Genomic DNA, 24,474 nt, shown 5'->3' on the forward strand with positions numbered 1-24,474 from the left:
TAGTCACCGTTTAGAAAGTTTTGTGTTGGATCGGCGCAATGGTGCACCTCGCAAGTCCAAATGTTACAATTAGGCCTGTCCCAATTATTACATCATCGTCTAATCACATTTATTTGAGATAATCACAATTATGTTTTGCATAATCGTCATAATCATCATAATCGTTTCCATGTAGAAAAATGATATGATATTATTTATTTCCAAACATTTTCAAAAATAGTGGAAATAGCAGAAAAAATGTGAAGCGTTTTGAGCTTGTCAACGACAGAAACGCAATTAAAACGTTAATCTCAATTATTTTGGTCAAGTTAAATGTCATGATCGTGACAGCCCTGGTCCACCATCCACCAGCCCTCTCAGACATTTTAATATAGGAGGACTTTTTAAACCACTCGTTTCATTAATTGCCTCTCATTCATCTCCAGAATGCCATTGGATTCCTCCTCTGAGCTGAATGGTGAGGTTAACCCTTTAAGACCGGGAACGCATCTGTGTTATTTTAAGATTTATTTGGCTATAAAATAAATAGCTCATAGCGTGGATCTGCTATTTATTTATTTATTTTTTAATCGTGGAAAATGTGTGCAAATCTTTGAATGTGCGCATTATGTTTTAAAGTGAACATTTTTAACTCCGATCTGTGCTTCTGATATAGCAACATACTGTTAGGATTTAGAAAACATTTTTAGATTATGTATTTGGCCGCGGACCCCCATCTCTAAATATGTTGTTCCATGGACCCCCAGAAGCAAAGATTTTAGTTACAAATGTTGTTTAAAAAAATATGTAAATTCAAAGATTTTCACACATTTTCACAATTTTTCAAAAATAGCAGATCTACAAGCTGAGTGCCGCGCTACGAGCTTGTAGATCTGCTATTTTTGAATAGCCCAAAGGCATCTTAAAATGGCACACAGATGCGTTTCCCGGTCTTAAAGGGTTAATGCAGTGTAAACACAGATGCAGCGTGCTGAATGGAGAGCCAGGCTTGATGCTGCAGACACACCGTGGTTCCTCTTCCATTAGAAATGCACCACACACACACACACACACACACACACACACACACACACACACACCGTGGTTCCTCTTCCATTAGAAATGCACCACACACACACACACACACACACACACACACACAGCGGGTCAATCCATTGTTCCTTTTAACACAATGGATTTTTCCATCAATTAGCCGCCCGCGTCCCGCACGATGCCAGCCAGCAGCACGTATAACCTCTGTGCAAACACAGCCTTTCATGAAGACACAGCCGCAGTGATGGAGGAAAGTACTCACATGTGTTACTATAAGTAAAAATATCAATACCGCAATATAGAAATACTCTAATACAAGTAAAAGTCCGGTGTTCAAAATTTACTTGAGTAAAACAAAGTACCGAAAGTAAAAGTATTCTTAGTTTTCAGATGTATAAAAAATCTTTTGAAAATAGCAGATATACAAGCTCAAAATGCAACGCGTTGGGAGCTTGTAGATCGGATCGGATCAAATAGCTAAACTATATATAGATCTTGATTAAGTGATTAATATATATTTGGTAACGATAATCCAAACCTACAAAGTAACTAAAGTTTTCAAATATTTGTAGTGGAGTAAAAAGTACAATATTTACCTCTGAGATGTAGGGGAGTGGAAGTAAAAGTACTGAAAATTGGAAATACTCCCGTAAAGTAAAAATACCTCAAGTAGAGTACTTGAGTACATGTACTTTACACCACTGGTGAGTTACTTTACACCGCTGGCCACAGCACACATCTGCACCCTGCCTGCAGCGATGCACACTGGGCTACCTGGGCCATGTACTCTGCCCTGTCCACTGTGTGTGTGTGTGTGTGTGTGTGTGTGTTTGTTTGTTTGTTTGTTTTCGTGAATAGTTTTTTCGCGGCTAACCCTCCAATTAGAGTCACGCAAAGATCTTGCAGGAGCGTGCGGACCAGACCATCACGTGATATGCCAGATACCGTATAGCGCCCCCCAGAGGCATGTGTGGTCGTACTTTACTTTAGCTTGATATTATGAACACCTTTATCTGATGATTAAATGCAGAGGACGCCATTTGGACGACTGGTTATGTGCATTAACAGCCAAAGAAATCCAAAATGACACAGATGCGTTCCCGGATCGAATGGGTTAATCCATGTATACCAACTGCGCCATCCGGGCGCTAAAAAAAAAGGTGTAAAACGACTCACCAGGAAGCACATGAAGTCGAGCGCCAGCACGGTGGGCACCCCTCCGAAGGGCAGGCCCTGTAGCACCGTGCTGCGGATGCGGGCCGAGTAGCAGTAGTCTTTGGACTCATTGTTGGTGGAGCAGTTGTCCTGGCCCGCGCAGGACGGCCCGCCTCCATACATGATGTATTATCAAACCCGCGACGCGCTGCCTTGTGCTAGCCTGCTAGCGCCTCATCCTTATCGTCCCGGACACAACCTGCAGGAGAAGAACAACAAGAGGATTTCAGTGTCAATGAGGATGGGAAGATTAGGGATATTTTTATTTTTAATGATATAATTATAGTAAATGGTAAATGGTGCATTTATATAGTGCTTTTATCCAAAGCGCTTTACATAGATTGTGCATTACATTCACCCATTCACACACACACACATTCACACACACTTTCACACACACACATTCACACACCGATGGCGGAGGAAACCATGCAATGCACCAACCTGCTCACCGGCTCACTTATTACATATAATAATAATATTATATTACTTATTACTTGGAATCAAGAGTAATATATTATATTACATATTACTCCCCACCCGCAAAAAAAAGAGATGCACAACAACACAATCTGTTTAGCCAGCTCCTTTTAGAACTGAATCCATTTTTGGTTTATGTTAAAAAATAATAAGAGTCACCAATGAGATTATGAAAAAGTTTGAAAACTTCTGAAAAAAATAGTATTTTTACTTTTGGTACTTGAAGTACATCTTGCTACCAATACTTTTGTTGTTTGACATCAAAGCTGAAGACTTTTCTATTTGCTGCTGCTTGTTGATTCATTTCCTGTCTGTCTGTCTCGTGATGGAGGACGGGGAAACCTTGACTAAATACAAGTAACTCACTCAGACCTGATGTCTGCCGCACCCACACCCACACACACACATACACACAAACACACACACACACACACACACACACACACACACACACACACACAACTGGTGTCACCAACACTAATTCCTGTAGAGTGACATTCATCCACCCTCTGATGACCAACTTACAACCTTGTGACACACACACACACGCAACATGTGTGTGTGTGTGTGTGTGTGTGTGTGTGTGTGTGTGTGTGTGTGTGTGTGTGCGTGTGCGTGTGCGTGTGCGTGTGTGACTATAATTGTGAGGACATCAACCTTTTATGACAGAACTTCTATGAATGGAACATCCTGTCTGACCCAAAGCATTTCCTGTCAGACATACAGCTTATACACTGTAGCTCCAGACAACGTTCTTACATCAATGTTTTGGTCACAAAAGCTAACACAAACAGTAGTGGGAAAGGTACTCACATTAATAAAGTATCAATACCGCAATGTAGAAATTACTCTGTTTCAAGTAAGATTAAAGACTTAAAGTACCAAAAGTAGAAAGTAGAAAGTACCATTTCACAAGTTTTCAAATGTATAAAATGTTTGAAAATAGCAGATCTACAAGCTCACGATGCGTCGCTATGCAACGCATTGTGAGCTTGTAGATCGGCTATTTTCAAATGGCCAAAATGTATATAGGGTTGAAGTGGTTAGTGTATGTTTTGTAATAATAATCTACAACGTAACTACTGTAGTAACTAAAGTTTTCAAATAATTATAGTTGAGTAAAAGTACAACATTTGCCTCTGGGATGTATTGTATTGGAGTATTGGAGTAGAAGTAAAAGTACTGAAATCTGGAAATACTCTAGTAAATCAAAAAATAACCTCAAAATTGTACTTAAGTACAGTACTTGAGTAAATGTACTTAGTTACTTTACACCACTGAACACAAAGTATGTATAACTCTGACAGCTAGCTGTATGGACAGGAACACATGGCAGCTAGCTTAGGTCAGAGGTCAAGGTCACAGGTCACTATAGACACACGTTTACTTCTCCAAAATAACTACACACTGGATACACTGCCGGGTAAATGCAGTTATTATAATGATAACTATGTGCTTAGTTACTAATATTTTCCTCCACACACGCGGACAAAAACTCTGCCACCACAGTGTTGAATGCCCTGCCACCATCGTACATTAAAAGATGTGAATCATTGGTTTCTTTCCACACTGGCCTGCCTGAAAAAGCATGTCAGGAAACTACAAATGGATATTAACACATCGGGTGCCAAACACGGTTCAAAGCGTGTTTTCACAGAGTAGCGCTTTGGTGCCGAACACGGTTAAAACCGTGTTTTCAGTCTTTTTTTTTTTTCTTTTTTTTTTCCACACGGGGGGGGGGGGCTGGAGCAGCCCTGGAATCACCCATGAACACTCTAAGAAGTAAGGGACAGATGGATCACCGTGCCAAAAAATCTGGCTCCCATCCGCTTCCATTCTATCTCCTTGCTAAAAACCTCTGTATCTCCTTAACTTTTTACAGTGGGCAAAACGAGTCATTCTCGATGCGCGATCGCTCCCGCAATGGTGACTCGCGTGAGACATGTTGCTGTTCCAGGCTTTAGCCAGGAGCATCCATTGCTGTGCACGCATGCATCGTTTACGTGCGTGTGCTCGCCGTGGAGTCCACAGCTCTGAACAGCGCAGCGTTGCAGACGGTGAGATTTCTGGCACCGAACGTAAATCTGTTATTATAAAATTCTGGCACCCGATGTGTTAAAAGGGATGGTTCACCCAAAAAATGTATTTTTTTCTTTAGTCACTCCATGGAGACTTGAATTCATGGATATTTTTTAGTTTTTGTCGCATTCCTAAACCAATCATTTGATGACCAGCGGACCGGTTGGCAGCGGTTCCGGTAGGAGACACAAAGGAGACTCTTTGCGTCTCCTACCGGAACCGCTGCCTGTCATCAAATTACAAAAAAAAAAACGTTCTAAAAAAACTAAAGAATATCCATGAATTCAAAGTCTCCATGGGGTGACTAATCGATAGGATTTTTTTTTTGGGGTGGGGTGAACTAGTCCTTTAATTCCCATTGAAATGATGCCACTGTTTTTCCTTTTTCTCCTGTGTAAATATATTTGCATTTGATGATGACATGCATTAACGCGTCAATATTCTATGCTCCGCTGATGAATTGAATACAAAAGGACCACAATGGAAACAAAGTCCCCAGGACTTTTTCTACATGTTATCCTTTTGGTGTGAAATTGCACACCTGGGCAAATGCCCCACTTTCTCTCTCTAACGAGGCTCTTGGACTTTCCACTCAAGTGCCAATGACAGACGCATGTGTGTCATTTTAAGATTTCTTTAGCTATTCAAAAATAGCAGATCTACAAGCTCGTAGCGCGGCACTCGGTGCCGCGCTATGAGCTTGTAGATCTGCTTATTTTTTTGAAAAATCGTGAAAATGAGTGCAAATCTTCGAACTAATTCGAATAATAATTAACTAATTTGTAACTCAAATCTTTGCTTCTTGGGAGGTCCCTGGAACTAAATATTTTGAGATGGGGGTCCGCGGCGAAAATACATAACATTTTGTGGGGGTCCTTGACATAAAAATGTTTGAGAAACACTGATATTATAGCAACATAAGTTTAAAACAAAAGATTTTAGGATTTTAGAAGACATTAATGTAGAATCGATCTCAGGTCTTAATGGGTTAAAAGCTATCCTTCAGTACAGCAGACAGACAGACAGACAGGCAGGCAGACAGGCAGACAGACAGACAGGCAGGCAGACAGACAGACAGACAGACAGACAGACAGACAGGCAGGCAGGCAGACAGACAGGCAGGCAGACAGACAGACAGACAGGCAGACAGGCAGGCAGACAGACAGGCAGACAGGCAGGCAGGCAGACAGACAGGCAGGCAGACAGACAGACAGACAGACAGACAGACAGGCAGACAGGCAGGCAGACAGACAGGGTGGGGTGATGTTTGTCAGCCAACCTTCGGTGGTTTTAATTACATTACATTGAGACAAATCAGTAGCATTTCATTCAGCTGTTATCATATCATGACTGAGCAGGAATCAATGGCTTCTCTCTTGGCATCGATGCTGCATAGATATACTGCAGTCAGTGCTGAAAACTTTTTATGTTGGTTATTTATTTACCCGTAAATGAATGCCCTTCTTTGTCATAAAGGAGTGTCGTGCATAAAATAGTGAAAATAGCGGATCTACAAGCTCACAGTAAATCAGCTATAGTGAGAGTGGGTTTTCATAAATATTGAACTGATGAAAAGTATTAATAAGAGTGTGTGACTAAATAATAACTACATTGGATACTACATTTATTTTCCCTGAAATGTAACGATTTTAATAATAATAATATCTCAAATTTATTTAGCGCCTTTCTAAGTACCCATTACCAAAGACACTTTACATGGGGGAGAGGAGAAAACAACAAAAGAAAATCAATGTTATTAGGAAAACACACTAAGAAAAGGCTAAGACTATGAAATGAAACTTTTTGGGTTTCCACCAGTGATGTAAAGTAACTAAGTATATTTACTCAAGTACTTTACTTAAGTGCAATTTTGAGGTATTTCTACGTGCAATTTTGAGGTATTTCTACTTTACTGGAGTATTTCAAATGTTCTGTACTTTTACTTCTACTGCACTACCACACAAATATTGTACTTTTACTCCACTACAATTATTTGAAAACTTTAGTTACTAGTTACTTTGTAGATTTAGATTATTATTACAAAACATACATTAACCTCTTCAGCCCTATATACATTTAGCCGATCAACAAGCTCACAATGCGTCGTGATGCGACACATTGTGACTGAGCTTGTAGATCGTCTCTTTTCAAAAGATTTTTAGACATTTTAGACATTTGAAAACTTGTGAAATGGGACATACTGCATTATGAGTACTTTTGTACTTTAAGTATATTTTGAATACAATACTTTTACTCAAGTAAATGTTGAATTCCGGACTTTTCCTTTTAACAATTGAGCACTTTTCCCACCCCTGGTTTCCACCCCCAACAACAGTGATGATGTGATGAAAGTGAAATGTTCCTGAGTGAGTGGTGAGTTCAGTCTCTCTCTCGCTCTCTCTCTGTCTGTCTCTCTCTCTGATGGATGTGTGTCTGCAGTGAGGAGGAGGGAGGGACTGACTGGCGGGACAGACAGACAGACAGACAGACAGACAGACAGACAGACAGACGGCCTCTAAAAGCCACGCTGGCAGAACACCAGCAGCCATCGTTTTAAAAGCCTTTTCATCTAATGAAGTGCTTTGAGTTTGGCTGCTGGGATACGCTACGTGCTGTACCGCTATGTAGTCTCTCTGTCGGACTGGAAAACATTGTAATGTACCAACAAACACGGGGAGAATGGGGAAAATAGAAGAACCTGTTATTGTTATTATTAACATAAAAAGTGGGAATTATGGAGATGCAGGGTTTCTGACCCGACAGCAACGATATGCCTTGTGCTGTGAACTGATGATGACGCAGACACACAGACAGACACACAGACAGACAGACAGACAGACAGACAGACAGACAGACAGACAGACAGACAGACAGACAGACAGACAGACAGACAGACAGACAGACCACAATGGTTTCAAAGTGCAACTGGTATGTTCATCATAATGTGCACAGACACCAACTAAGTATATTTACTTAACTTTTGTGAATCACAAAACATGGCAGGTAACGTTGAAAGTGAGGAACCGGGCCATTTACCATAGAGATACATACAGTATTTTGGGTTGTCTTTAGATCCCATATTCTGAGAGGATATTGAGCCCTCATTGGCTAAAGGACCAGCCAATGAGGAAAAAGTCACACAAAACACTTCACTAGCCGGGGTGTAGATAGAGACCAGGTCTGCAACCTGGTAAAAAAGAGAAAATAGCCCATCTGCAAGGTAGCTTGTAGATCTGCTATTATCTGTGGAACCGAGTCAAACTAAATATAATGCCTCAACTCCTACAATTCCAAGTGCTTGTCAGGGTGGGTGGTCCCCCCGGTTCAAATTATTTTGAGGGGGGGTCGCGGCCTGAAAAGTTTGAGAACCACTGAGCCTACATTGCTTCAAGGAAATGTGATTTACACGACGACTGGGGTGGTTTACCAGTAGGCTAATAATGCCTGTGGAATCGCCGTTAACTTGCCTTTCTGTGTGTGTGTGTGTGTGTGTGCGTGTGCATGCGCGTGTGTGCGTGTGTGTGTGTGTGTGTGTCCTTCTAGTCCCCTGGTTGCCTCTCACACCATCACACAGTAGGGGCTGTCACTCACTATCATGACATTAGAACACAGTGTCATATAGTAGTTGCCATTGATGATTTGTAAACAAACATTGATGATTTGTAAACAAACATTGCGTCGGGCAGATTCGACAAATACCTGGTAAATTGATCATACAAAGTCTATTACTGAAATATACAAAGACATGTTTTGACAATGTCTGACCGCTACCAATAATCAAAATAAATAATCTACTATGGCCAAAATAGATCATATACTTAAAGGACCACTTCACCCATTTTCAACCTATCTTTGTATAGATCATAGAGCTCATAGCTCATGAGCTATAGGCTATGGCGCTCATAGCGCTATGAGCTTGTACAGTATATGTGCTATTTTTGGAAAAAAAATTGGAAAATGTGTGCACGTCATTGAATATATATATATTTTTAAAGCAAACATTTTTAACTCAAATCTTTGCTTCTCGGGGTCCCTGGAACAACATGTTTTGAGATGGGGGTCCGCGGCCAAAATACATATCATTTTGGGGGTCCTTGACGTGAAAAGGTTTTGAACACACCACTGCACCAACATAAGTGTTTCTCAGAAAACTTTTTTCTTTTATCAGCCTCAGATCTTAACCCATTAATACCTGAGGCCGATTCTCAATCACAACAGTTTTCTGAAAAACATATGTTTCTATATCAGTGGTGCTAAATTTTTTCATGTCAAGGACCCCCAAAATGATATGTATTTTGGCCGCGGACCCCCATCTCAAAATATGTTGTTCCAGGGACCCCCCAGAAGCAAAGATTTGAGTTAAAAATGTTTGCGTTAAAAGAATATATATTCAAAGATGTGCACACATTTTCACGATTTTTCGAAAATAGCAGATCTACAAGCTCGTAGTGCGGTACTCGGTGCCGCGCTACTTGTAGATCTGCTATTTTTGAATAGCCAATGTGTAAAATAATGCTTTTTAGCTCAAATCAAAAAGTGACATAGATGCGTTCCAGGTCTTTCTAAAAAGATTTTGTAACCCTTTTTTCACCCGGTGCCAATTTGCTAAGTGATCCTGGGCACTACACTCCCCCCACCAGCCTAGGGAGGCCAGGGCCGAGCTCATGCCTCCTTCAATGCATGAGCGCCACCGTGCCCCAAAACCTTGTTCCAGGTCTTAATGGGTTAATGGGTTAAACCCTATTATTAGTGAAAACGGCTCAGAGTCCGTGTGGATCCCAGAATACAAGGCAGTGGCATTAATAATAATAAGTGAAGTTGTTCCCTAGGGAGGGCTCTGCACGGCGTGGCTGCTCAGTGCTGCTCAGGATGGGTCAAGTGCAGAGGACACTTCTACCCCTGAGGGGACATTAAAAGTAGAGCTAAATAAATCAAATCTACAGACCGTTGCTGTTCGGGCAGAAACCTCTTATCTCCAGTGGTGGAAAAAAAGTACTCGCATGTTTTTACTTCAGTAATTGAAGGACTCCGTTAGAAGTGAAAGTCCGGAATTCAAAATTTACTTGAGTAAAAGTACAAACGTATTGAAAAGAAAGTACTAAAATGTTTGAACATTGAAAATAGCAGATCTACAAGCTCACAACGCGTCGCGATGCGACGCGTTGTGAGCTTGTAGATCTGCTATTTTCAAATAGCCTAGGTATAAAATATGGCTAAAGTGGTTAATGTATGTTTTATAATGTAATAATTTATATCTGCAAAGTAACTAGTAACTAAAGTGTTCAAATAATTGTAGTCGAGTAAAAGTACAATATTTGCCTCATGAGATGTAGTGGAGTAGAAGTAAAAGTATAGACAATTGGAAATACTCCAGTATAAAGTAAAAGTACCTCAAAATTGTACTTAAGTACAGTACTTGAGTACATGTACTTTAGTTACTTTACACCACTGAATACCACCACTTTTACTGAAAAGCATCCCATGTTCTGGAGTTCTGGGAGCCTTGAGTAAAATAAATGATAACTACACAACCCATACATATGATCGGGACAAACGCATGCGGTTGTTTATGTTTCGTCACACAACGGTGTCTCGCACCGAACATACAGTAGAAGATCTACAAGCGCACAACAGCGTCAAGGCAGCGACGCGCTGTGGGCTTGTAGATCAGCCGTTATTATGTTTGGGTGGGACTCTGTAGCCAGTGATTGTGGGCCAATAGGCCGGCATTCAGATGATAAGACAAGCCAGTCAATGTCTACTAACAAATAAAAACTACTAGAACTATAAGAACTAATAAGACGAGGCATTTTATGCTTGGCTGCGCGTGGGTGTCGTGCTGGAAAAAAAGCCGACATAGCCTGCCAAAATAAACTTGAGTCAACTAAATCAACCGTAGATTTAGTCAACTAAAATCTTATGATATTAAAGGACAACTTAGTTTTTTTACAACCAAGGTTTATGTTTTAGCTTGTCATTAAAGTAAATAAAATATGAGTGTTAAATTATTTTCATTTACTGCTTTCTATAGTTTTAGCAATTTTTGCGATCTTTTTTACAGTGGGCGGGGGCATTTGGGCAGGTGGCTAAATATGTCTTTTTTTACACAATAACCCGGCGATTTCTTTATTATTATTTACAGTAGCTCTTCTAGCCCCCAATAACTCACATCTGGCCATCAAAGACCACAGGACCTTTTTTATTGTGTAAAAAAAGACGTATTTAGCCACCTGCCCGAATGCCCCCGCATAGAAAGCAGTAAATGAAAGAAAATTAACACTCATCTTTTATTTACTTTAATTACAAGCTAAAATATAAACCTTGGTTGTAAAAAAAACGAAGTTGTCCTTTAAGTCAGCTAAAACTAAACTAAAATGACAAAGATGACAAAAACATGAATATAAAATATGGAATTGTATTCACAAAGACTATGACTAAAACAAAATCAAAATGAACACTGCCAATGGAAGACAGAAACTGACGGCCGACTCTTGTGGTTGCGTGACACAGGCCATGACATGCAAAAAAATAAAACGAAGTTGAACTGGTTTCAACTTTTCTCAGCGCTGCAATGACGCAATGAAGTGTCAATCAACTATAATATGTTTTTGTTTCACCACTTCCACTCCCCCACTGTTGAACAGGATCCCCAGTGTTGAACAGGGTCTGTAACTCTGAGAGTGGTTACTAGCACCTCATGGTTAGCACTATGAGGTTAGCACTATGTGGTTAGCACTAGGTTAGCACTAGGTTAGCACCTCATGGTTAACACTATGAGGTTAGCACTATGTGGTTAGCACTAGGTTAGCACTACATGGTTAGCACTATGAGGTTAGCACTATGGTTGGACCACCATTACTCTGAGAGTGTACAAATGGAACCGAATGGACCCGTACGGGTCCATTCGGTTCCATTTGTACACTCTCAGAGTTAAGGTGGTCCTTGACATTAGAAAGCCTTAACCAGCCTCTGACACAGCGTAGATAAAAACCGGTTCCAGAAAACGGTTCCAAATGTGATGGAACCGATTCCGGTTCCTCAATGTTGGAGCCGGTTCCTCCGGGTCCTCTGGCTCCGGGTCACAACCCATACCTGCCTGCCACACACTTATGATGGATTACTTTACGTTATGTCTCAGCTGCATGCGAGACTAATTTGCACAAATGCCCTAAAAAGGGATAGTTCAGCCCCAAAATGACTTTTTTTCTATCGATTTGTCAACCAATAAAGACATGAATTCATGTATATATATATATATATATATATATATTATTTTTTTTATTGCATTCCTAAGCCAATAATTTGATGACCGGCAGCGGTTCCGGTAGGAGACACAAAGAGTCTCCTTTGTATCTCCTACTGGAACCGCTCCCTACCGGTCCACTGGTCATCAAATTATTGGCTTAGGAATGCGACAAAAACAAACTCCTTGCAACTTGGCAGTTGCAAGGAGTTGCATTGGTGTGGACTGGCCTTAAAACTGTTTTGTTGCAAGCAGTTGCGACTATAGTTGCGACGGTGTGGTCAGGCCTTTATATGTTCTGTATCAGTTACTGTTCTAATGCTGCAACATATGAACACATCAGCATCTGCTGCTGTTTTTCACCTCATGTACCTGTTACTATTATATCGTCGCTGTCGAGCAGAAACCAGCTATCTCCATTTTTCGACTTTTGAAAAAATATAAATCAGTGCTATTGAACACCCTTTACGTCTGTGTGTGGGTTTTTACACAATTTGAACCAATGAAAAGTATTAAAAAAGCACTTCTGACTAAACCAAAAAAACTCCATTGGATCCTCAAACTGTCGCGAAAAAAAACACCTAAACCCCAACTTGTGGAGTTAGAATGACTAAGTCAGATGGAAAGAAATCTCCACATTAATGGTCAAAAACCTCCTAGCTCCACTTGAGCTGTAATTGGGTAAAGTGATGATAACATACTGTAAGCACATTCAAGTATCTAACAATGTACAAAGTCACCATACCAACTTTGATGAGGCAGTATTGTGTCGTTCTAAAAACATGTTTTTTTTTCCTGAAAAGTTAATGTTTTGGACATGTTTCTGCCCCACAGCATATATGTTTATATCAGGATTTGAACTGTTTTTATCGTTGTTTCCCTTGCTCTTCTTTCTATGTCCGTTCTTCTTGCCTTTCCCTGAAATCTAAATGATGGAGCTAGTACGAGAAAAAAAAAGAGTTCAACCCACTTGTTTCCACCTGTAAAGCTGTGATGAGAAAATAAAAGCCATTCTGATTCTCACTGCCCTTCTCTCTCTCTCTGCTCACAATTCCTGCTCCATTCCGTAAATGAAGAACTCATTGCTGTTGTTAAACCAGTTCCCTGTGCTATAAACCAGGGGGTCTTCAACAAGGGGTCCGGGACCCCTAGGGGTTCTTCAGAGTTACTACACGGGGGCCGCCAAATCTTTGTGTGGTAGAATATTTGTTTTTACATTGACCACTTGAACCCTAGCATCCCTATTCTGAGGGGAACATTAGCCCGAAAATAGCAGACCTACAAGCTCACAACACCTCGCGCTGCGAGGCGTTGTGAGCTTGTAGATCGGCTATTTTCGGCAAAGTGGTTTGCTATAGAGGGGAAAAAGGAGCAACCCAAGTACGGAGCCAAAGGTCAAGTTCATCAAGTATTGGCGGTTTAAGTGGATAAATGTCTGAAAATACACATTCAAGGAGGAGTTCACCCAAAAAATTACTTATTTTCTATCAATTGCACACCCTATGAAGCCTTGAATCCATGGATTCTTTTTTGTTTTTGTGGCATTCCTAAGCTAATAATTTGATTCCCGTCTCCTACCGGCTAATGTATCCGGTAGGGGACACAAAGTAGATTATTTGTGTCTCCTACCGGAAATACACACGGTCATCAAATTATTGTCTTAGGGATGCCACATAAACAAAAATAAATCCATGAAATCAAGGCTTCATGGGGTGTGTAATTGATAGAAAATAAGTATATTTTTTGGGTGAACTCCTCCTTTAACATGAATGCAACATACAGTGATGACAGTGCTGTCAAACAAGTCTATGAAGCTATCTATGAAATCTATGAGAAAGTTTAATCTGCAACACATTTTTATACAGTATATGTATGGGGGGTCCCTGCTTTATCTCTCTCTTTCTCAGCTAAGGGGTCCGTGAGCTGAAAAACATTGAAGGCCCCTGATTTAAACCTTTACATTTTGGCAGCGTAGATTGAACACTATATAACGACTTTTTGGCTGTCGAGGCACGTTAACCACTGTGTCCGTGTACCACCGCCCCCTCTTTTGTCTAGGATGACACTGAATTATTCATGTTAAATGTAAATGAGTTCATGTAAATGACAGGACATCATGTGCGGGCACATGCATATTTATCACGTATAGTCAGTTTTCATTTGCTTGGGTGAGGATACTATAAAATGAACGACGATAGCTATCAGCCTGAATAAGACAAAAAGAAAGAAAGTGGGACAGAGACATAAATCGACCAACCACAGAGTAGGGATGTGTAAAAGTGCCCAAAATGAAATTTCGATTACTATATTTCTATTAATAACAACTATTCGAATATTCGACCTGTGCATCTTATTGTAACTAAACCATTAAAGACGTGGTGAAATGAAAAACATGTTTTTCACACTTTTACACACTTTCTTTGTGTATTTTTTGTATCAAAAGTAAATTTTATTACTATCTGTAAACGCAATAGAGAATAAATAAATATTACAGCTATACTAGGTATCCTCTAAAATGTAGTATATGGGCAGGATGACAGGATGACAATATAGTCTTTGCAACAGATTTTTTTTCATCCATTGTTTTTTTATGTATACATAAAACTATATATTTATTATAATATTTTTTTAATCTCGATTATTCTGACCCATCCCTACCAAAGAGCTCCTTAAACCAACCACGGACCAACCACGTTCTTACAACCCAACCAAGCAGGAGCATAGCTGAGATTTATCTGTCAATTTATGTCCTAAAATACTGAAAATAGCAGATGTGCTATTAATGTAGAGCAAAAACTGAAAAGTCACTGTAGCCCTGAGGAACTCCAAACAAACAAGTATACCGTTTAAGTGGTTATAACCACTTAAAATGAAATATCTTCGCTGAAGATAGTTGATCTACAAGCGTGTAGATCGGTTATTTTCAGAATTGAGATGCTGGGGTTTAAGTGTTTAATTCTTAAGAGACACCAAAATGTATCTTTTGCCTCTAGAGCTGGAAAGTCTGGGGACCCCCTGATTCAGAGCGTCCGTCCACGGAATGAATGACGTAAGACGGTGATCACTCACACGAGAACAGACGACATGGGACAATGACCAATGGCCGGGTCATCGTGCACGAGGATGTCATTTTAAATATATTTCACACATACTATAGGTTACAAAACTCAAACAGAGGAGAAGAAGCGCAAACCAATATTAATACATATGTTACGAAACATACAAACGTTTGCTGAAAACAAATAGTGTGTTATCTTCCTCTCTCTCTCTCTCTCTGTCTGTCTCTTGACCATCGTTCTCTCTCTCCATCTGTTTCCTTTTCCATCTCCCACTGCCTTGTCATCTCTCTCCACCCTTTCCTGTGTCCACCATGACGTTCCCTTCCTCTGTCTCTCTCTGTCTCCTTTTCTCTTTCCATCTCTCAATCCTGCCATCTCTCTCCGTGTGTGTGTGTGTGTGTGTGTGTGTGTGTGTGTGTGTGTGTGTGTGTGTGTGTGTGTGTGTGTGTGTGTGTGTACAGTTGCACTGTACTGGGATCAGTGTTGACTTGACAGAGTGCAGAGGAACTCATGAGTCATCAGAGGACACAGACACACAACACTGTAACTACAACAATACACAACACAACACACAACACAGACACCCCACAATCACATTACTGTAGGTAACACAACACATGCACAATTTACACTGTTGGCATTTAGCAGACCATCTTTATCCAGAGTGACTTACAGTAAGCAAGGTAAACACATACATCAAATGCAGAGAGACAGTGTAGTGCCTCAGTGAACTAGGATCACAGGTAAACCAAGGACCAAGCATCTGTCTAAAAACAATATGATATAATAATCTGTACAGTGAAACTATAGGACACCAGGTAAACAATGAACCTGTAGCATCTGTTAAGTTTAAATTACCTGCTGTCTAAAACACCCCAGAACCACATCAGTGTGCAACACTACATGGTCATAGCTGAATGGGTATAGAGAGAGAGGCCGCCTGGGAAACAGAAGGTCTCAGGTTCGAGTCCCCGGAAATGTTCTGCCCGAGCGCCTCCAGGCGCGAGTGCCCGCGACGACCGGCCGATGGTCTGCTAGTCGACTAAGCGCCGTCCGAGTTATGTACCGATAGGCACAGAATCGTAAATGATGTTGTGGGGACTGCGTTTGCCCCAACTGCCAGTCAGTGCACTAACATAGCTCGCGTCGCCAGGCTCTCTCCCCACCCGCCCCCCCCGCCCCCTTGCGCTTAAACTACATGCAAAAAGGCTGTTCGCAGCCTTGACGACTATGCAGTCTTACGCAAAAGGTTAAAATGTCATTTAGAATGCATGTTATTTAGACCTAGATATACTAGGTTCATTGACCTGGCATCCTATAGCTTGCATAGTTTCAATGTAAAGATGATTTATTTTTTGTTATTATACTGACAGCTGATAGGTTCTTGGTTTATACTGTCTTTATGCATTTGATGTATTACCTTGAATTTAACGTGTAAGTCGCTCTGGACAAAGAGCGTGTGCTAAATGCCTACATTGCAAATTGCAATGTGCCGAGGTGTCACCGAACAAGAAACTTTAACCCCTAGCTGCCCACTGCGCTCCCTAGAGAGAAGCACTCAGCTGGGTGAAACTGAAAACAGAATGTTCCCCCGTGGGATGAAATGGGTTTAATTACTATTAACACATAATGCAACAACATAATCACTACTACACTCACATATACAACCTATACTGACTTCAACAATCAAATACACATCTTGTCCTGTCTTCAAGTATGGAAGTACACATCCTGTACTGACTTAAAGGTAGGGTAAGTGATATTTGTTTTTGGTTCAAACAAAAGGTTTTTAGTTTTTTTGTTAAAAGGTTAGAGTGCTATATTCTGTTAGTAATCGTTGACATAGATTGTTTGTTTAGTAACAGGGGTCTCACCGTCTCTCCAGCGCTTTCACTTTTTTATCCTGTATGAGTTATCTTTCCTGATTGGATGAAATTGGTATACCGACCTGAAAATAAATGTTCTAGGCTTTTAATAAAGAGCTGGAGAGACAGGGAGAGACTCCTGTTACTGAACTAACACTCTACACAGCAATTATTAATATCACAATATAGAGCAATTGAACATTTATTTTAACAAAAAATATCACTTCTCCTACCTTTAAACTATGAAGGTACACAGTCTGTACTGCCTAACTGTACAACTTGTACAGTTTTTCACTATAAAGAGAAGAAGTTACAGTCTGAAAATAGGTTCTTTAATGATGGGAAACATTAGTGTTTCCTTACAACACACAGGACACCGATCCTTTAAAAGACAACTACTGTTACGACATTATCGACATATTTTGGCTTCCTATGAAAGTTATGAGTCATCTTAAGACCTTCTGTTTGTAAAAGAATAATTCAGCTTTCAAAGATAGATTTCCCCGGTCATTGTCAAACATTGAACGGTGAAATTCGACTACAGCTAGATTCTAAAAATGGATGCATGGTGTTTGGACACTTAAAACTAAATCCTCTATTTGCTGCCACAGTACACAGTAAAATACTCTCAGAGAGTGTACAACAAAATTAAACCAAATGGACCCGTAAGGGTCTTGGTAGAGGTTTGGGTTGTGTAATTCAGTGGTCCCCATATTTTATATGTTGGCTATCTGCTATTTTTCTTTTACATTTTCGAAAAATCTTTTCTTTTTTAACACACATCTTATTTTCTGGGGGTCTCCCTGGCACAACACTTTTTCAGATGGGGGTCCGCGGGCAAATCTATATCAATTTGGGGGTCTATGGCACGAAAAGGTTTGATAACGACTGGTGTAGTTAAAGCCCACACAGTGGAATCATGACCCAAACATTTAAAATGTATTGGCTGCCACAGTAGAGCTTCAAACGGCTCTTAATCAGTCTGATCTTTGGAGCATGATCTAGTGTGCCGACTGGACTTTATTGTTTTTTTTTACTTCTGTCCTGCACCTGGTACTTTATTGAGTTGGATGTGCATGCTTTCATGTTTGTTTGTTTGGGCTGTGTGTGTAGTTACCTTGTTGTCATGATCAAACTGAATAATCTAATATAGTCTCCTCTCCTCATTGACTTACATTGCACGGGTGAAGCTCTCAGAGTCACTCTTTTAGCACATGAATGGACACAAACAAAAGCAGATTCTTATTTATTTATCTTTAAAGAAAAATGACAACTTTGTGTTGATTTTACTATAATGAAGATCGGGATCAGCGGATCCACAGATCCAGTCCTAATACAAATAGCTAAATCAACATGAAGTTGGCCATTTTTTACCGGATAGAATCAGCTTTGTTTTGAATTTGTGTATGTGGTAAAAGAGTGACTTTGAGAGCCGTTTCACTGTGCAGATGTAAGTCAATGAATGAGGCAACTATCTTGGGTTTTCCATTTCTGATCACCAGTCTGCATCTATTTAAGACATGATGTCACCAATATGTGGAGTTACATCATGACATGGAAACACAACCTAAACCTCTACCAAAGTGTCATTGTGTTTTAACCCAGTGGTTCTCAACCAGTGGTCCTTGAGGGGGTTCCAGGCGGTCCCCAGCTAAATGATGGAGAGTTGGGAACCAAAATGGACCCTTATAGATCTTTTAACTCTTGAGAGCGTAAAAAGTCTTGGGTCTGAGAGTCTAAATCTCATCAAACGGTGGTTCCGCGGCTCAAATGCCCAATAAATAATGGACCTTGATATGAAAAGAGTTGAACACCCACTGCTTTAACCCATTTAGACCATTTAGAAGCTGTGTTCCAATGGATCCAATGCAGCCATTATTTAGTCACAAGCTGTTGTTAATGCCTTTCATTCGGTTATAAACCTTACAGACAGAAAACCACTTTCACTTCAATTTTTCAAAACAGCAAAAGACCCGTTGTGAGCTTGTAGATCTGTATTTTTGCTATCTTTGTGTGACACTGTAGTATTCAGAGGTGAGTCAGGTGACATACATTCAGCCATCACACACACACACACACACACACACACACACACACACACACACACACACACACACACACACACACACACACACACACACACACACACACACACACACACACACACACACACACGTCTGTAAAACTGCTGCAGTGTACAGTCATTCGCCATTAACACACAAAGGCAGTCAATATGAAATAGACACATGTATAGATCTTCACATAACTCTATCTCTGAGTGTGTGTGTGCGTGTGCGTGTGCGTGTGCGTGTGCGTGTGTGTGTGTGTGTGTGCGTGCGTGTGTGTGTGTAAACCAGATGGTTCTGCCAGGGTGAAATCATTAGCTCTACACGTATGAGTTATTTTATTAATAATACTTGGAGTAATACTATGTATCTTTGCATTTTGCAGTGTTTTTAACGACACTTCTGGTAGTCTATGTGCTCATTATTACAGCAGCTGTTCACAGCTTGTTTTTGTTGCTGGCTTTGCAACATTTATGGAAACATGTTAAATTAAAGAAATAATATATATTTCTGGTTCCAAAGCACTGTGGGCTCATTATTACCAGCTTATATTTACAGTACTCGTTACTTTTAAGTCAATTTACTTTAATTACTTTTGACTTTTACTGTTTATTCAACATACAACAGCCCAGGTAAAACACATCATGTTTAAGCTATCAATAGGCTACACTTTGATGAAGTTGAGCTGTAGCTGTTTTCCTTAGTATCAATACTGCAATGTAGATATACTCTGTAAAGTAGTAAAAGTAAAAGTACGGAATCAAAAATGTACTTGAGTAAAAGTACAAAAGTATTGGTATCAAAATGTACTTAAAAGTCCAAGAGTAAAAGTACTCGTTATGCAGAATGTCCTGTTTCACAAATTATCATAATGTCTAAAATGTCTAAAGATCCTTTGAAAATAGCAGATCTACAAGCTCTCGCGACACGTTGAGAGCTTGTAGATCGTCTATTTTCAAATAGCCATCGTTTAAATAGCGCTGAAATGGTTAATGTATGTTGTACATTAATCAGTAATAGTAATCTAAATCTACAAAGTAACTAGCAACTAAAGTTTTTTCTTCAATTTATCTTCAACCGCCTACATTTTCTGCAATAAACAAAAGCTTCCTCAGATGGAGTGGCGTGCGCAGTGTGCACGATGTAAGAAAATAGCTGATCTATAAGATAGTAGCTTGTAGATCAGCTATAAAATAACAGTATGCGCTGTGCGACATGGCCCGCAACCAAGTATCTAACTATAAATAAGGCGTAACTATGAAAGCTGTGGCATGACTTATGGAATGGATTATGGGGAGAGAGAGAAGGTTGAACAGCCTCATTCATATTCATTCATTGTACTGTATGGAGTTTAAACAGGGTAAAGGGACGTTGTAACTCTTATTCCCTGCCTATAAGGAAGGGAGGGGGGAGTTAAGACTGTCCTGAACTGCACTGCGCTGTTGGCTGAAGTCTGAGGACTTGTAACCCCTCTCTCTCGGTCGCTGCAACGCAGATTTATTCTCCACATTATTCGAGACTATTCTAAACCAGTGGTTTTCAAACTTTTTCATGCCAAGGACCCCTAAATTGATATACATTTGGCCGTGGACCCCCATCTGAAAAAGCGTTAAAGATTTGTGTTAAAAAATGCTAAATTCTACAAAATTCTTCAAACACTTTCAAGATTGTTCAAAAATAGCAGATCTACAAGCTCACAGTGCGGCACAAAGTGACGCGCTGTGAAAATGTATTAACACCTTTTGCTGGGGACCCCCTCAAGGACCACTGGTGGTCCCCGGAACACTGGTTGAGAAACACTGTTCTAAACAATGACAACACACTATTGACGCTATAATCACACCATAAACACAATACGTCTCAACCTGCGATTCCACCAAGCCTCGTGAACATTTGAGTTACTTTTGGGGAAATGTAACTGTAATATTTATTTTCAAAACGTTAGTAATTGAACTAGTAATTTGTTATATTACTTGTTACTTGAAAACACTAATAACATTACAAGTAACGTGTTACTAGCTCATTTCTGTTCAACACTGCCTGTGAGTGTAGGCAGACACTGACAGACATGTGCAACAAATAATAGTATTTAGAGAAGTGGGTCGTACAACACATGTAGTGTGTAGGAGGTGAAGAATTATATAAAAAATGACCTTCTTTTTGTTTTACAATTTACATGGCATCACTTTAATAAACGCTATACATAACTTATATAACTACTACTTCTGTACACAGAGACAAGTCCAGATACTAGAGAGCATTGATAATATGTTGTTGTCGTGTCCATCTGTCTCCCGTTGATAAAGAACGTTGTGAGGTACAGCGTGCGCGCTTGTGTGTGTGTGTGTGTGTGTGCGCGCGCGTGTGTATTACATGGTTATGTACATTATATAGTGTAGGACCATATGTCCCCACAAGCATAGTAGAATATGACAAATAGACGTTGTGAAGACCATTTTCTTGGTCCTCACAAGAAAAATGGCTGTTTTATGGTTAAAAAAAGATTGTTATAGATACGTTTATGATTAGGAAATGTTTCAGGTTGGGGTCAGGGTTAGACATTTAGAGGTTAGATTTAGGGGTTAGGGTTAGAATTATGCATGGTTACACTTAGTTTCGCACTAGTTTTGTGCACCGAAAAATTGCCGATCTACAAGCTCACAACGCGTCGCAGCACGACGCGTTGTGAGCTTGTAGATCTTGTATATCTTTTAGATCTGCTACTTTTAGGTTTTACATTAGGGTTAAAAAAATTATGTTCATAGAACTGTTGTCCTAAAACATTGATGTCCTCATAATATAGCAACACAAACGTGTGAACGCGTGTGTGTGTGTGTGTGTGTGTGTGTGTGCCTGTGTGTGTGCGCCTGTGTGTGTGACGGAGGTCATATCAGTCTCAAACACACACAGCGGCCAGGACTTCCATACCACGAGGACTTATCAGGTCAGACCACACACACACACACACACACACACACACACACACACACACACACACACACACACACACACACACACACACACACACACACACACACACACACACACACACACACACACACACACACACACACACACACACACACACACACACACACACACACACACACACACACGTTCTAGTTCTAGTTCAAGCTCTGCATTGTGATAGTAATCACCGCTATAGAGTGTTTGTTCAGTTAACGAGGGGTTACATTTTCAGGTGGGTTACATATTTCATCCAATCAAGAGAGAGCCTAGCTCACGCCAAGATCATTTATTGGCTTGGGTTACAGTTTTGTCTGCATAAGCATTGATTTGTTTGATTCATCACTTTAAATGTCACTTGTTTATCCTGTGTGAGTTCTCTCTGCTGATTGCATGAAATTGGTATCCAGCAATGATTATTATCAGAATATAGAGCTATTTAAAACTTTGTTTAACAAAACATAATTATCTTAGAGTACCTTTAACAAACAAGAAAACTCACTTTTATAAGCCTAAATTAACTTGATCATGTTCAAGAACTCACAGTGAATTACAGTCACATTCTGTCTCAGTAAATAAGGTTCTCAGGCTAATTAATTACAGCTTTCAAACCATGGTCCCTAAAGTATATGGACTCAATCACTTACAACAACTTACAGTGTCATAATTTAGAACAGTGGTTCTCAAACTTTTTTCATGTCAAGGACCCCCAAATTAACATGTATTTGTCCGCAGACCACCGTCATAACACATTTTGTGCCAGGGACCCCCATACAAGATTTGTGTTGTTAAAATGTTTCAAAAAATACTCTTTTCTGTTAAATAAAGAGCCTGAGAGACATGGAGACTCCTGTTACTGAACAAACACTCTATAGCAATGACTACTATCAGAAAATAGAGCTGTTTAACACTTATTTTAACCAAAGAAAATCACGTACCCTACCTTTAACTAACCCCCCCTCAGACCCCACTTTGAGAAGCACAGATCTAGCAGACTCTAGTTATCCAGAGTGACTTACAGATGGCATTACAACCTAGTAAACAAACGACAAGGACACACTTTGCACCGAGGGTGCAAAGAAAAACAATGATGTGCTACAAAGTCACCAGGATACCAGGTAAACATCAAAGCTACTGTAACATCTGTCTAAACAACTACATAACATCCTGAGCAGTCAGCACGCAGCTGGAGAACACAAACAATGTGGCTGTGTGTCAGAAATCACTCCCTACTCAGTACTCACCAGTGGTGGAAGAAGTACTCGCATGTTCTACTTGAGTAAAAGTATCGATACTGCAATGTAGACATGCTCTGTTACGAGTAAAAGTCTGGAATTCAAAATTTAACTTGAGTAAAAGTATGAAAGTATTGGTATCAAAATGTACTTAAAGTACCAAAAGTAAAAGCAGAATGTCCCGTTTCACAAGTTATCAAATGTCTAAAATGTATTGAAATCCTTTGAAAATAGCAGATCTACAATCTCACAGAGAGCTTGTAGTTGTTTCCGATAACCGATATCGGAAAAACTTTAAAATAGGGCTGAAGTGGTTAATGTATGTTTTGTAATAATAAGAAAAAGTTTGAGAACCACTGCTGTAAATGACATATCATAAATTACAATTACATGCACCTGACTGGCATACTCGCCATTACCGATACCAGCATTGTAGGGAGCATCGGCAGTTTTTCCGATATCGGTTATCGGAAACAACTCTACTACCAGGGGGTCCCTGAGGGGATTCCATGCCGTTCCCTGGAGTATAGTGAGTGTGACTTTTTATTAGCTGCCTGATCATTATTAGCTGGGTGGGTTAACTAACCAATAAATCACATTAAAATCAATAATGATTAGTATTGGTCGTGCGGGTAATCAATAAATCCTGTCACGCTAGCTAACCGTTTTAACTGTTGCCTCATCAGCACTCTGAAACGTGTCACCGATCGATCAATCCCATTGGCTGGCTGGAACGACCCCAGGGGGGTCTAGATACAAGGCCACCTACTGTATGTGTTTTTTTTCTCTCTACAACATCTACAAGCTCACAACACGTCACGACGCAACGTGTTGTGAGCTTGTAGATCGGCTATTTTCGCTGTATGTTCAGCCCCAGAAAAAGGACACTAGGATTCAACTGTTTAACCATAGTGCTAGAATCAGGTATAAATCAGTGTTTCTCAACTTTTTCAGGCCACAACGGCCCAAAATAATCATATTTGAACGCTGACAAGCACTTGGAACTGAGTCGAGGCATAACATTTTGTTAAAACTCGGTTCCATTCCATTGCGAAAATATTAACAGATCTAAATGCTCACAATTGTGAGGCGTTGTGAGTATGTAGATCTGCTATTTTCACAATGTTTGCCTCTAATATTTGACAATTTGGCCAATGTTACATTTATAAAGGTCTTAAAAGTCCTTAAACAGACACTTTATGAATGTGCAGATACCCTGTATACACTGATACT

The 24,474-nt window shown here is 40.1% G+C and overlaps 1 protein-coding gene across 2 annotated transcripts in view; it reads right to left on the reverse strand.

The window, feature by feature from the left end:
• LOC308100311 (CSC1-like protein 2) overlaps positions 1-24,474 on the reverse strand; it is an 88,841-nt gene that overhangs the window by 54,128 nt on the left and 10,239 nt on the right. For both annotated transcript variants that reach the window (XM_080449315.1, XM_080449314.1), the window contains exon 2: positions 2,209-2,446. In XM_080449315.1, coding sequence (XP_080305441.1) covers positions 2,209-2,370 — 162 coding nt within the window. In that variant the 5' untranslated portion in view covers positions 2,371-2,446. The remainder of the gene's footprint in view (positions 1-2,208; positions 2,447-24,474) is intronic.

The sequence above is a fragment of the Gymnoscopelus braueri genome (assembly GCF_963280865.1).
Source record: "Gymnoscopelus braueri genome assembly, chromosome: 2".
Lineage (NCBI taxonomy): Eukaryota > Metazoa > Chordata > Actinopteri > Myctophiformes > Myctophidae > Gymnoscopelus > Gymnoscopelus braueri.